General features: G+C 45.1%; 2 protein-coding genes across 13 annotated transcripts in view; one reads left to right on the top strand and one right to left on the bottom strand.

Moving 5' to 3' along the window:
• The window catches only part of BICRA (BRD4 interacting chromatin remodeling complex associated protein), a 54,786-nt gene extending 50,966 nt beyond the window's left edge, over nt 1-3,820 (top strand). For all 4 annotated transcript variants that reach the window (XM_075186886.1, XM_075186884.1, XM_075186883.1 and 1 more), the window contains 3 exons: nt 7-101; nt 662-764; nt 968-3,820. In XM_075186886.1, the coding sequence (XP_075042987.1) occupies nt 7-101; nt 662-764; nt 968-2,169 (1,400 nt within the window). In that variant the 3' untranslated portion in view covers nt 2,170-3,820. The remainder of the gene's footprint in view (nt 1-6; nt 102-661; nt 765-967) is intronic.
• A 796-nt stretch (nt 3,821-4,616) lies between these two features.
• The window catches only part of LOC142102190 (calpain-2 catalytic subunit-like), a 113,728-nt gene continuing 102,933 nt past the window's right edge, over nt 4,617-15,411 (bottom strand). For 7 of the 9 annotated variants that reach the window (XM_075186894.1, XM_075186896.1, XM_075186893.1 and 4 more), the window contains 12 exons: nt 15,179-15,339; nt 14,502-14,673; nt 13,700-13,903; nt 13,555-13,597; nt 13,404-13,466; nt 11,068-11,125; nt 10,678-10,742; nt 9,934-10,002; nt 9,274-9,352; nt 8,556-8,672; nt 6,158-6,216; nt 4,617-4,802 (listed from right to left, as the gene is read on the bottom strand). In XM_075186894.1, coding sequence (XP_075042995.1) covers nt 4,767-4,802; nt 6,158-6,216; nt 8,556-8,672; nt 9,274-9,352; nt 9,934-10,002; nt 10,678-10,742; nt 11,068-11,125; nt 13,404-13,466; nt 13,555-13,597; nt 13,700-13,903; nt 14,502-14,673; nt 15,179-15,339 — 1,126 coding nt within the window. In that variant the 3' untranslated portion in view covers nt 4,617-4,766. Of the gene's footprint in view, nt 4,803-6,157; nt 6,217-8,555; nt 8,673-9,273; nt 9,353-9,933; nt 10,003-10,647; nt 10,743-11,067; nt 11,126-13,403; nt 13,467-13,554; nt 13,598-13,699; nt 13,909-14,501; nt 14,674-15,178; nt 15,340-15,411 lie in introns of those variants that run through there. The other 2 variants (XM_075186890.1, XM_075186897.1) reach the window with 2 other exon arrangements.

Consider the following 15,411-nt stretch of genomic DNA (forward strand, 5'->3'; position numbering starts at 1 on the left):
CCGTAGTGGATGACGAGTTTGAGACTGTATCGACCCAACTCCTGAAGCGCACCCAGGCCATGCTGAACAAGTACCGCTTGCTGCTTTTGGAAGAGTCCAGGGTGAGAGACAGAACAATTGGCTTTGTTTCCGGGACTCGCAAACCATACAAAGGCTTTCTGTATGGAGAGTGCAAATGTTGATTTTGCATAATTGATATTCCACTGACACCTAAGACACTTTACATAGATCACTTACATATTACTTCCTATTTAGGATATATTGTACTTATTTGTAATATTAAAGGTGGTGTATAAATAGCTACATGTTAATAAGTTACTCTCTCTATGGGTATGAGGTACGAAGGTGCGTCGTAGAGTAACTCATCATTACCTATCGGATTCCGACTTTCATTAATCTACTTGGCACTAGACTGATCAACGCTAATTACTGACTGGTTGTTAGGAGTTAATGCACTGCATGTTTGCACATATGTTAATATATAAACTTTCATTGTCCTTAACAGTCCTTCTAGATCTAGTATAGACTGACATACAGGAAATGTTTTAGTTCTACTTCTTTATATTAGGGAGTGAAGCACTAAATATATCCTGTGTTAGTTAGTATGTTCTTTTTGCCCGTGGTGTTCATATGTACTGACCTCATTCCCTTCCCCTGGTAGAGAGTGAGTCCTTCTGCAGAGATGGTGATGATTGACAGAATGTTCATCCAGGAGGAGAAAGTGGCGCTGTCCCTGGACCGACAGTTTGCAAAGGAGAGACCAGGTAACTACCACTTCTACCCCCCAAGTATTGTAATATTTATTTGGAAATGCACTGTTTTGCCACCAGTTCTTTGACCACTAGGTGGCAGAGTAGGATGTTAAAGTGTCTCTCTCAGTGTGTTAGTAGTGTATTGTAATGGGACATGCTTTTATAGTTACATATATAAATCTTTGGTAACTTTTTTTCTGCTCTTTCCTTTGCAGATGAATATGTATCTTCCTCCTCTTCACAGTCTCAAAACTTAGTCCCTTCCGTAGCCTCTGTTTCTTCCTCCCCTTGTCCCGCCCCTGCACCGGAGATCTTGAAGCCCACTGCAGTACAGACCTCCACACCAATACATCCTACCAAACTTGTGATCAAGCACAGTGGCGGGGGCTCTCCTTCTGTCACTTGGGCCAAGGCCTCACCGTCGCTCGATGCAGACGATGACGCGCTCCCTTCCCGAAGCAAACCTCCAATCAAGACTTACGAAGCCCGTAGCCGTATTGGGCTGAAGTTGAAGATCAAGCAAGAGGCAGGGCTAAGCAAGGTCATCCATAACACAGCCTTGGATCCTATTCATCAAAACCCTCCTCCACCACCTCCCCCGCCTGCCCCTCCGACAACTCCTGCCAGCACTGTCATCAAGACTATTAACCCAACTCCAGCTGCCACCACCACACCGACAGGACAGATGAATGGTACACTGGACCACTCATCACCCGCTGAAAAGAGGCCCCTGGCGACACACTGTCGGCTGCCTCTCCGCAAGACGTATCGGGAGAATGTAGATGCCTTTGTGACGGGTAAACCAGCAGACACCAGGTCAAAGGTGGAAACTCTGATGCAGTTACCAGTTATTGCACAGCCTATAAAGATGGAGGATGGATCGCGGAGTGTAATTACATCCCACAAGACACAAGGTGTTACCATGGCTGAGAGGGTGAAGAAAGAGGACGGCTCAAAACTGCTGTTCTATAGCAGGGGTGACGGTAAGCCCAACAAGATGGAGGAGACGACAGTGAGCATGAGGAGAGAGGTCAAGGATGGAGAGCCAGGCTTCTTCCAACGGGTGATCAAGACTGAGCCAATGGATAATGAGGCGGAGTTGAGCTGGGACATGCCTCTTCCTTCTGCCAAAAGGCTGAAGTCAGAACATTTTGATGTGGACAATGCCAGCTTTTCAAGTGACAGCCCCCAAGATGACACTCTGAATGAACACCTACAAAGTGCCATCGACAGCATACTTAATCTTCAGCAGCCCCAGAGTGGTGGAGGTCCCAATACTCTTTTGCGCTCCTCAGCCCAGCCTTCCTACCATCACTCCTCCTCTTCCTCTCCCTTTTCCTCCCCAGTCCACCGCACAGACTCGTACCTCACCCCCAACCACAATGGAGGCCTGGGGGCCAGGACGTTAAATAGATAACAACAGGGGGATTGGAAACTATTGAGCGAGCCGTGAGAACTAAATCAATGAATTGACTGGGGAGACAAGCGATCATGACAGGAGTAGGACATGAGATGCTGCAGTACTTGGGAGACAGGAGGGCACACATTTTTGGATTAAGCCTCAATTCTTTGTCCCATTTGTTCCCACTGCGTGACAAATGGATCTGTGGAAAGATTGTGTTGCTTCCCTGTTAAGAGAGCGTTGTATGATAGGAAAGTCTCATCGTGAGCCGGCTTTCTCCCCAGCCTCTGCAGACAAACCTTTCAAGGACGCATACAACCAGTGATCTGTTGCCTTCAAAACTTTATTTTTTGTTGTTTTCCCTATTACCTCCCTCCCATCTCTTTTCTCATCTCAACTTGAACTATCAAAAGAAAATAGACAAAAAAAACTTACGACCTTAAGGAAAAAAAAGACTGAAGGGACTAGAGAAGGGACTGGCTTCAAAACAAAGCGTATTAAAATTATTGTAATGATATTTCTTTAAGTTATTCAAGCATCAAGTCAGGGTTTTTTATGTTTTTGTGTTTTTTGTTTTTTTTTCTATTTGTTTTTTTTTTTTTGTTTGTTTTTTTTTTCCTTATCTGGGAAAATAGCAAATGAATGCACAGTGCACATCATGGGACAGTGCTATACATGAATTATTCACTTTTTTTGGATAAGGGGGGGGGTGGTAAATGTCCAAATAGGGTAATCTCTCCAGTTACTTAGAGTCTGGCTCGTACGTCTGCTCTGGATTGGGAAGTAGGAATCACTTTTGTATACACCGAATTTCGGAGCAGAATCGTATATAAATTCAACAAGGGGTGGACGGAGAACGTTATGGGGGAACGTAGTGCACAGGCGACTAGCAAACCTGATTTACAAGGTGGGCTTAGTGGTTTATCCTTTACAGGTAAAGCTCCCTAGGATGTCATTTGCACATCGATAAAGATGAACACTGTTAATCTGTATTCAATGTTTCCGTTACGGAAGTGTTTAAGTCGTATTATCTAATGACAACCCCTTAGCATGGTCATCATCAGGTGCTCTTTCCTGTCTCTCGAAAACCCCCATTTCAATGCCCACATTGGTATAGCACTAAATCAGAGCAAATGACATCTTTTTGTGACACATTTTCCGGTGGTCGGGATACAAGTTACACAGCTGGGACAGCACATTGTACCAAAATGGACCAATTACAGTAAAATAAAATGTCATTGGAAAGTAACACAAGTGTCGTTCAGCTGTCAAGGAGCTTTATGTTAAGAAATAAAAGCACTGTACACTAGAGAGGTTGGAGTCTTTTGCAGTAACATTAGCTTAGAACTCCGTAACCAAATTGCTACACTTCAGAACAGCCTCACTAAGACTCGTCACCCATCCAGACAGACGTACCCTTGAAATCTGCTCCCTATAGCTTGTCATCTTTTGCAAGTTTTGGTATTTATTTTATTTTGCAAACTTTAAAAAACCCATTACTCCCCCCCCTCATTTTCACCACCCCAATCCCCCAACCAACATTACGGTCTAAATATAGTACTATAAAAGAATTTCTACTGTATTTATAATGTAGAATGATTTTTTTAAAAGAATGATGTACATTTAGTACTTCTGTGTAAATTAAATTTGCTCCTCTTTTTAAAAACTGTATGATTTTTTTTTTTTTTTTTAAATGTTTAAAAATACAGAGTTTGAAAAGCTGCCAGCAGGAGGGCCGGTGTTTGTCAGACAGGAGGGCCGGTGTTTGTCAGACAGGAGGGCCGGTGTTTGTCAGACAGGAGGGCCGGTGTTTGTCAGACAGGAGGGCCGGTGTTTGTCAGACAGGAGGGCCGGTGTTTGTCAGACAGGAGGGCCGGTGTTTGTCAGACAGCAGGGCCGGTGTTTGTCAGACAGGAGGGCCGGTGTTTGTCAGACAGCAGGGCCGGTGTTTGTCAGACAGGAGGGCCGGTGTTTGTCAGACAGGAGGGCCGGTGTTTGTCAGACAGTAGGGCCGGTGTTTGTCAGACAGGAGGGCCGGTGTTTGTCAGACAGTAGGGCCGGTGTTTGTCAGACAGTAGGGCCGGTGTTTGTCAGACAGGAGGGCCGGTGTTTGTCAGACAGGAGGGCCGGTGTTTGTCAGACAGGAGGGCCGGTGTTTGTCAGACAGGAGGGCCGGTGTTTGTCAGACAGGAGGGCCGGTGTTTGTCAGACAGTAGGGCCGGTGTTTGTCAGACAGGAGGGCCGGTGTTTGTCAGACAGCAGGGCCGGTGTTTGTCAGACAGCAGGGCCGGTGTTTGTCAGACAGCAGGGCCGGTGTTTGTCAGACAGCAGGGCCGGTGTTTGTCAGACAGCAGGGCCGGTGTTTGTCAGACAGGAGGGCCGGTGTTTGTCAGACAGCAGGGCCGTGCATCCGTAAATGTAAGATGTTATTGGAAACTTAAGAAGACTTGTAGTAACAGATATGAGATTTAATTTTTAATATGGATAATAACATTTCAAGTCAAAGAAAGATTGGGCATTGAACGTCCTGGATGGAGACGGTGAACTTTGCATTAAGATTCCGTTGGGTAAGTCCGTGATTCTTGCCGGTGTTGGCTTCTGTGAAGGTGACGTCACGGCTCTCCTTGGCGACATGCAATCTGCAGCCACTGTCAATAACAGAAATAAGTCTGTAAAATGGACAGCTGGGGGATAAGTAGTATTTAGGGTCGTGGTTTACAGCAGACTAAATCTGTTTAGTAAAAGGTAAGTTTGATGTACACAACAGAGTTGCCGTCTCAGGCTTGTAAGCAACCGACACAAGAATCCATCTAACCGGTGCTCCTAGATGAAGACCACTTGGGGGACTGCCAGTTTCTTTCTAATATGATGTTTAGGACATTGACCAGTGTTTAAAGGAACATTATATTATTATTTAAAAAAAAAAAAAAAAATTGTCCGGAATACACCTAGACAGTAGGGTTTTTGTTGCAGAACTAAAATAAGCTATTTCCAATTTAATTGCTATATTTAGAGTAAAAGACGGTGACATATTCAGAATTATAACCGCGGAGACGGCACTGGTCATCTTTGGAGACTTTCAGACGATATGACCACTTTAACGTATAGTAATAGATGGAATGCTGCATGGAGGATGATGGGTCATGGGACAGATTTACCAGGGAAAGGAACCTCTAACGATGAATCAATTTGCAGAGATTTAAGCACTTTGCACAAACCTCTCTGTTAGTGTTAATTGTGGTGAAAACTGTGTATTAATAGCCATGTAGTCAAAATGTAATTTATTTATTTTTTTAATTGTTATTTATCTGAAAAATCTAATAAAATACCTGAGTGAAGGGAACGGGCAAAACAAGTGAAACAAAACATAGTGTAATTTCATAGAAACATAATCAGCATATTATTATCGGTATGCAAAATGGGGGGGAAATGAGTAAAGAAAGAAGAGAAAGGAAAGAATAGGAGGGAGAGGGAAGTCACTAGGCAGAGAGAAGAAAAGAGTAAAGATGATGAGAATCCAAGACCATACTAAACTTGGTAGTTAGGGCTCCAAGGACTTAAAAAGCTAGAGGGGGGGAGGCTCTGTGATAGTCAACATTTTATTTTCTTGCTCAACCCTAGGAACGAGGGATTTAGATATTAGACGTGACAGAAATTAAAATTAGCCGTCCAGCCATGATCACACGTGGAAAGGGTTATCAAGAGCTCCTGCCCTGTACATACATTGGAGGCAGCCATGTTATGGGCTGAACCAACATTCAGAGCCTCAGATTGGTCATGAGCTGCTTATATGGTATCGCTGATTCCTTTTCCCAGGCAGCACCAATATCCGGCCAATCAGTTTACTAGGAACTAGTGACCTCAGCACAGAGACACGGTATGATGTAGGTCATTAATAAAGGTAGCGGTGACCAATACACACCAGCATGTTGGTGAGCTGTGGTCTGATCTATCACGTGTTTAGGGTCTGTGAGTTGGTCTCATTAACACTTCTTAATCTCACCTGTTGTTCGCCAAGACTGACAACGCCATCTTCGTTCTGGTCCATGTGACGACAGTCCTCTGTAATATGCAAGAGATCAGTGAGGGTCTTCCACTCTTGTCATTGACTTGCTTAATTATCTCATTGTTCTAAATTCTGTATTGCAGATGCCAAGACTGCTATTCACAGTTCTATCAATCAGTCCTCCATCCCCTAAGGGATGGGAGAGGACGAATCACAAGCTGCAAGCCAGAGATTGCTGCTTGTGATTGGCCCTACTGCTCAGGCTTCAGGGACTGCAGCTAGATGGAGGAGGCCCACCTTAGGACAATATTGTCCTTTGTGGCAGTGCAGCTTTAAAGTATCACAAGAGTAAGGCCCCTATAAATATAAGGATGACTAGGAAACAGCAGTAAACACCCCAGAGGACTCGACCCACTATCTGAGCCAGGGCCTAAGGACCCACCAGCAGAGGCTGTGCATTCGTTATTGGTGACTTTCTAGGTCTGAATTCTAATCAGAGTGATGTCTTTACAGAGCACTCTGCAACTAAAACAAGCTGCTTCTGCTGTCTTCTAAAGAGGTAAGAAAAAAACATTGGGGTCATATTCGAGCCCCCAGAGCGTCCTTGGTTATACCAGGGTTGGACTAGGAAAGCATTTCATACCTGTGGAAAGGTGGATGACAGTCATGTGTTCCACAGTGCACTCACTCATTGGACCATACACTCTCATAGGAATTAATGTTATTTGTTAAAAGAAACAGCGAAATGTAATAAATACAGAAATCAGTAACAGATTTTGCAGTGATGAGTTCTGGAGCCACTGATGTCACCCCACACGGACACCAGTAATTAGCCTTGTAGTGACTAATCACTAGAGGGAAGTCATGTGACCTCAGGAGTAAGATCAGGTGACACAATTTACATTTATTTATAAACAGTCATCACTGTAGCCAGTCAGCCAAGATAGAGGAAAGGTTCAATTACATAAAAATCCAATTCCCATTACAACAACTGCCAGTGATCATCGCAGTTATCAGGTCATTGCATGTTCTTGCTGAATTTCCACAGTACTGTCAAATCCTGGTGGAAACAAACTGCAGACTTAAACCAAGGCGATCCACTGAGAAATTTCCACCATTTGATTGATCGGAAAAATATGCTCCAGGAATAGCATTATTATAAGTGCTATAACATAGATGATTATAGGGGGAGGGGATTAACATTATTTTTTGCAGAGTGAGGTGTGACTGATAGACGATAGAGTGCAGTTTTAGGGGAAATCCTTGCTGTGAAGAGGGCCGTTTCCACTCTGCAAAAGGAGACTCATCCTTCCTATGACCCGATCAGAACTGGGAGCTTCACTATTATCACGCCAGCAGATGCAGGGACTTCTACCTATAAACCTGTGCACTCCCTTGCAGCATTCCTGGGCCCCAGCGTCCTGGACATCTCAGTGTTAGCTGAATGGAGGCTTAGTGCATTCCATATCTGGGCCCAGGAAAAGCCAAGTTTTTCAAAATGGCAGCTGTTTGGAGGTGGAGCCTGTGGGATTTGAAGCCTCTGCAGTGCCCCCTGCAGGACATGTGACACAGCTGACCAATAGGAGTGCGGGACAGTAGGAGCATCTCCTATGCAGGCAGCATCCTGTGCCTGCTAATGGCCACAGTGGTACATGGCCAATGAGGACTGTCCATTTCCCCCCCAGCTCTGCATCTTCTTAAGGAACTGTTTTATCCTTCTAGTCTCTAGCTAACTGAGCTGGTGATCAGTGAGGATCTTACTTCAGAGGCCAGCAGGGCAGCCATTTCCTTCTGGGGACTGGCGTCTTTTGATCCCAGGAATGTATGTTCAAACCGGGGGGAACTAGTTTCCCAATCTTGTTGGTCCACCGTTATATCGTTGTCAAATATCACACACAACTACTTGCAGGGACCCTCAGCGTTACATACATCCCGCCGCAGTTGGGAAACCCTTCTGGCGCTGACTGTCCCAGAGTGGGCTCGGTCCCTAGCACAGGCTTAGGACAGTGTTTGCCTGTCGGGGGACTATACTGTGGAGGAGTCTGTTCCTGAGTTATCCAGTGCGATTGCAACCTACCGTTTGTTTGCCCCAACAACCTGAGAGAAATGAATTTATTGTATGAAAATTTATCTTTTTTAGGAGAATCTTATCCTATTATAAATGGTACTAACGTCGTAGCTGATTTGCTGTTTATGCTTTCGTACATTTCACCGCTTTAGATTTTATTTTCTACACCTGGTATAGTTAGCGGAGGCGGTTCCCATGGGTGGAGGGTAGGTGTGCCCCTAAGTGCGGGCTGTGTGGACCATCCAACAGCAGGTGTCAACTATTGGTACAATAAACAGTATCTCTGTCATAGGTACTTGGTAGGGTACCACTGGAAGCCGTGCTTACCAAATACACCAACGAGGTGCGCTAGGCAGGAAAGGAAACTGTCAAAATCCACCTGACGCAGGTCATTTCCATATTTCAGGCACAACGACTCCACCAGTTTGTTGTTCAGCTGAAATCCTGGGGAAAACGAGAGGTAAAAGTGACTATAGGATTAGAGGGTTTAAGGAAAAAAATAAACCTGATATACAAGTTGCCTTGTAGTAAAGAGCCACTGCTAGTATAACCCAAATAAATAAATATATATATATATATTTATAAAACTTTCAGCATCCTGTCAGAACTAAACATCAGAAAAAGGGTGAGTTGTGGGAGCAGCTTCTCTTGTGCACACAAGGTTTGTAGGACAATTGCTTGCCTACAATTGCTCCTTCCCCTCGTAATTCTAATGTCTCGTCATCCCACATGACCCCTAACCTTCATCTTAGCCAGGGCCTAGCAATTTTAAATTCTCTCGTCTTAGCACTGTATCTCATCTCACCCAATCTATTCCAAAACTCGACCTTTGTTTTGGGTTTAATAGTCCTTAAATGTGGCCTTGACAAAAAGTAATGTGTAAAACAGGCCAGAGATCACCCAGACCGTAGGGCAGTAGACATAGTGTCTGTCTGATACAGGAACCCACGGTGGTCACAGAGGTTATCAGTGGTAATCTGACCGACATTTAGAGGGATTGTATACTGAGGACGCCACATTAGAAGAAGTACGGAGGATCTCTCACCAGCAGCTTCGAGCGCTAGACGCAGTTCTCGTATGTCCATCGTTCCAGATCTGTCAGTATCGTATCTTGTGAATAAGTGCTAGAAGAGAAGAGGAGATAAAACCTCTGTCTGAGCCTGTGCCAATGTTGCCATAGGATAAGATGATATATCTCCAGATTCTCATGTACCTTTTATTGGGCCACCCTGCCTCCGACCACTGCTTGAATTTAGGGGCACTAAGAGATCGGTCAGTGTTGATGGATCCAACCCATCTTAGTTGTCAAAAAGCTGGGATTGGGCTGAGTAGCAGCTTGGCCAGGACTCGTGACTGATCAGGAATCTCATTTATTACATATATGATGGGGGAGAGATTGAATCAGCTGCCCAGATATTACTGTCCGTATCGGCAGCTCCCTCATCTGCCGACTGTCAGTGGTGACTACTTGGGTTCCATTGAGATGGGGCTCCCCACAAAACTGTAGGAGTGGTCCAGAAATACATACCCCCTTTAATGGGCTGCTCTCGTCAAAAGCAAGTATTGGACGTAACCCTGCTCCAACTACCATTTACCAAGTGCATAGACCACAAAAGAGTTCTGCGGTTGTATGGGAAACCAGTCCCTACGTTTTCCTGTTTAACTTCAGCAATGGTCGGTTTAGATAGTGATCAGAGAGTATTACCTCCCATTCTTTTATCTTGCTCCAGAGATATTTAAATTCTTCCAACTGTAGCTTCCTGTTCCCACTGGACTGTAATCCGTTATGTTAAGGAGAACACACTGTCAGCTCTGTACTATTATTATTATTATTATTATCCTGTATTTATAGAGCACTGACATATTCCGCAGCTCTTTACAAAGAATGTTTTTGATCACATCAGTCCCTGCCCAAGTGGAGTCTACATTCTAAATACCTCACCCTCATGCACAGTAAGGTCCACTCGTCAGAAGCCAATTAACCCACCGGTATTTCCTGGAGTGTGGGAGAAACCCCAAATCAACAAGGTAAGAACATTCAAACACCTCACAGACAGGGGTCAGAATAGGACCCATGTGTCATAAAATTAATATTCTTCAACTGTAGTCTGCTAATTATTTTAAAGCTTTATAGATAATACATGTAAGATTTTCTCTTAATGGAGAGTTATGTAACGTAGGTCTCTCAAGGTGTTGTGGGACTACAAGTCACACTATGCCCCAGCACCTGGAACTAATTTGACCTTTTTGTTGTCCTGGACAGTTACAGGAAAATAGTGATTCCTTGTGTATAATTCAGGTGTATAATAAAATTGCTGTAATATAGGTTCCACTAAGGGGGCTGCTTTGTCAAAGCTTCTAAAATGGAAAAGTGCAGGTGTTGCTCATAGCAAACAATCAGATTCTAGCTGTCATTTACCTAGTAAATATATATACAGACTAAGGATACATCCGAGATTTTCAGAAGTTGAGCGCAGGTGTCCTGGGAAAATCCGTCTGTCTTAAGGTGCGTGTCTAAAACAAAGAAGTAGCAGGGAGTAAAATGACAGATTTGTCGTAAATTTACTGCATATTCCCTCTTCTCAATTCCAAAGTGGAGCCCGAGCACAGAAAAGGTGCTGTCAGTTATTATAAATGTCTCCTAACAGAGCAAGACTGCTATAATGTCACGTGGGTTAATATGTGTCTCACAATGTAAAGATTAAGCCATATTTGGTGAATCGAGAGAGTGGCAGGAAATGTGTCGGCCAGACAGACTGACTTGTTCCTTGTACGAGTTATTAGGATTCTGCTAATTGAGGCGTTTTCCTTGTACACTCATTAGGCCGTTTCCTCTTACGTTTGGAGGTGACCTGTAACAGGATCCTCTGTAATTCTTCAGGGCTGATTTCCTGGTCCTCGAATTCAAGAAACAAAGAAAACTAGTAAGGATGATGTATATTACCAGAAACACCACATACTGTGCACATCACAGGCTGGCTACCAGCAGGACCCACTACTCACATACTCTGCACATCACTGGCTGTCTACCAGAAGGACCCACTACTCACATACTCTGCACATCACTGGCTGTCTACCCGCAGGACCCACTACTCACATACTGTGCCCATCACTGGCTGTCTACCAGCAGGACCCACTACTCACATACTGTGCACATCACAGGCTGTCTACCAGCAGGACCCACTACTCACATACTGTGCACATCACTGGCTGTCTACCAGCAGGACCCACTACTCACAGACTGTGCACATCACTGGCTGTCTACCAGCAGGACCCACTACTCACATACTCTGCACATCACTGGCTGTCTACCCGCAGGACCCACTACTCACATACTCTGCACATCACTGGCTGTCTACCCGCAGGACCCACTACTCACATACTGTGCCCATCACTAGCTGTCTACCAGCAGGACCCACTACTCACATACTGTGCACATCACAGGCTGTCTACCAGCAGGACCCACTACTCACATACTGTGCACATCGCAGGCTGTCTACCAGCAGGACCCACTACTCACATACTGTGCACATCATAGTAACAGGCTGTCTACCAGCAGGAACCACTACTCACATACTGTGCACATCACTGGCTGTCTACCAGCAGGAACCACTACTCACATACTGTGCACATCACTGGCTGTCTACCAGCAGGACCCACTACTCACATACTCTGCACATCACTGGCTGTCTACCAGCAGGACCCACTACTCACATACTGTGCACATCACTGGCTGTCTACCAGCAGGACCCACTACTCACATACTGTGCACATCACTGGCTGTCTACCAGCAGGACCCACTACTCACATACTGTGCACATCACTGGCTGTCTACCAGCAGGACCCACTACTCACAGACTGTGCACATCACTGGCTGTCTACCAGCAGGACCCACTACTCACATACTCTGCACATCACTGGCTGTCTACCCGCAGGACCCACTACTCACATACTCTGCACATCACTGGCTGTCTACCCGCAGGACCCACTACTCACATACTGTGCCCATCACTAGCTGTCTACCAGCAGGACCCACTACTCACATACTGTGCACATCACAGGCTGTCTACCAGCAGGACCCACTACTCACATACTGTGCACATCGCAGGCTGTCTACCAGCAGGACCCACTACTCACATACTGTGCACATCATAGTAACAGGCTGTCTACCAGCAGGAACCACTACTCACATACTGTGCACATCACTGGCTGTCTACCAGCAGGAACCACTACTCACATACTGTGCACATCACTGGCTGTCTACCAGCAGGACCCACTACTCACATACTCTGCACATCACTGGCTGTCTACCAGCAGGACCCACTACTCACATACTGTGCACATCACTGGCTGTCTACCAGCAGGACCCACTACTCACATACTGTGCACATCACTGGCTGTCTACCAGCAGGACCCACTACTCACATACTGTGCACATCACAGGCTGTCTACCAGCAGGATCCACTACTCACATACTGTGCAAATCACAGGCTGTCTACCAGCAGGAGCCACTACTCACATACTGTGCACATCACTGGCTGTCTACCAGCAGGACCCACTACTCACATACTCTGCACATCACAGGCTGTCTACCAGCAGGACCCGCTACTCACATACTGTGCACATCACAGGCTGTCTACCAGCAGCACCCACTACTCACATACTGTGCACATCGCTGGCTGTCTACCAGCAGGACCCACTACTCACATACTGTGCACATCACTGGTAGGATCCACTACTTTTGCAGAAAGAAGTTACATAAAACATTCTCAATCAGCAAACACACCGGTTAGTTATATTACACCAGTTTAAATGTACAAATTGTTCAATGAAAAAAATCTGCTTGTCAAAAGATCTTCAATTAGAATTCACAGGATCTTTGTTAGTCAAGTGACAGGATCGGTCATGATGTGGCCTCTTGGGTCCAGGATCAGATTATTTTAGCTATAGAGCAGGTTGTTAGTGAAGTCAGAAGATGACCACAAGCACAGGCTGATAGTGGAAGTTTCTGCCATGCTCGATAATGAACCTCTATTGATTGTGACTAGATCATTATGGAAGATCTCACTAGCTCTGGGGCCACAGATGCTGCAATAACGAGCCAATTGCCCAAGATCCGCTGTGTTATTGCAGGATGTGTGGCCAGCGTAACACACACTGAAGGTTGTTTCTTACCTGGCCAGAGAGTCGCTGGAAATGTCTGTTGAATTCTTCCATGCTGCCCCGAAGCGCGCTCTCCTGCGGGAAAGGAAGAAACACCTGTAAATGCTATAATTACCAGTACTGTAATAAGGATTTACAGGCTTAGTGATACGGGACAACATACCTGGAACACCTCCCCTTTTGCTTTGACCTCACAGTCAATCTCCCTGAGAAAGAATACCGGACATTAATGTTAGCACAGAGACATACAGAGGAGGAGACACCTATATATTACAGATAACTAAGATGAGTAAGGAGCGCTGCCTCACGTGAGTGTGTTCTCTGTCTCAGTGAAGACCCTCAGGTTAAAGGAAGACTCCTCGTGGGGGGTGAAGGTGGTGGGGATGACCAGATACTGTCCGGGGGGCAGCTCAAAGCGGGCGGTGACATCTCGTTTGGCCACATATGGTGTAAGGACCATGGGGATCAGACTGGAGACCGTTTCCACCCTCTGAGACACAGAGCTCGTGTGACTGAACTAAAAGACACAAAATGACTGGAGTCAGATGTGCTAAAGAGGATCAGACAATCGTAGGGTATATTGACAACCCATGCACTGTACAGGAGTAGGGATCAGATAATCACCACTGCCAGATCATGCAATGCAGTAACGGTGATCAGCCTATCAGTGATTACACAAACCATCCATTAATAAAGATTAGACAATCGTCAAGAAGACTGCACACTGATTGGGATCAGGGATTGTGATATATAGATATATATATATATATATATATATATATATATATATATAGATATTTATAGATATAAATATATAGGTATAGATATATCTTGGTTATGGGGTCAGACAATCATTGTGTACACTGTACTGGCACATCAGACAGTACTGGGATTAGACAATCACTGATAAATGGACAGACCAGTCACTGGTCAGTAAGGGTAGACACCATGCTAGAGTAGACCCGATAGACATCTTAGTACTGGAATGTATGATTCACCTGGGTTGGAACCTGCAAAATAATATTTTTAAATAAATTAGAGCAGGGGAAAGTGAAAGGACGTGATGCCAGAATACAGAATTGTCAGTATCTATCAACCTCAGTGTTTAACTCTAAGCAACACTTCACCTTATAGATCTCAAAACCGATAACTAGGAAGTCCCTCCCGATGGCTCTGCCCTTCCGTCTGTCCTTCTGTAGAAGGGAAGCCAGTAGGGTGATCAAACTCTTCTCATCCTCTCCGTGTAAAGTCACCAGGAACTGAGGGTTGGTCCAGAACGTGACTGGAATGGGTAGAAGAGCGGAGAGTTAGACACAAGGTACATAATAACATAGATACGTAGCAGAAAGAGATCTCCCCCGGCATCTGTCTCATAAACAATTAGTGGCTTCGTCCCCCACGTAGTCGCATTATAACTCTCAGTTGTAAATTTCTTGTTCAAAATCTCGCAGTACATCCTGCTTCCAAATTGCTTTATGGATACACCCCTTAACTCTTTATCTACTTGTGACTTACCACAAGCAATAAGAATGATTGGCATGGCAATTTTAAATGCTGCCATGCCAGCCTAAGTGGCAGAAGCTTAGGCATTGACCCAACTGCCAATACTCTCCTGTGATTGGTGGGCCAGCCTCTTGAACTGCCTACACTTGGGCACTCCATTCCCTACTGTTTAGAGGTATGTGCACTTGTCTAAGTGTGTAGGAGGAATGCAATGACATTCTGTGAGCTATGTAATACACTTTATATTATATATTACTTAGTGGGCATGATAGACAATTTCTCACCTCTGTTATTTCGGCAGCCTCCGGCGTTGTGCCCTCTCACCCATCTCCCCTGGAAAGAGTTGGCATTCCATGGGTGGGGAACGTCGCTACAAGCTGAGTCCGGAGACAAATTGCAAATTTCCAGGGTATCAAAATAACGCAAAAAATCATCCATCTGCATCCTAAATGAAAGTTTGTTATTCTGTCAGTGATTGGCTAAGACTGTGTTATTCATCTAGTCTATTTTTGGCGCC

Source organism: Mixophyes fleayi, chromosome 9 (assembly GCF_038048845.1).
Source record: "Mixophyes fleayi isolate aMixFle1 chromosome 9, aMixFle1.hap1, whole genome shotgun sequence".
Lineage (NCBI taxonomy): Eukaryota > Metazoa > Chordata > Amphibia > Anura > Limnodynastidae > Mixophyes > Mixophyes fleayi.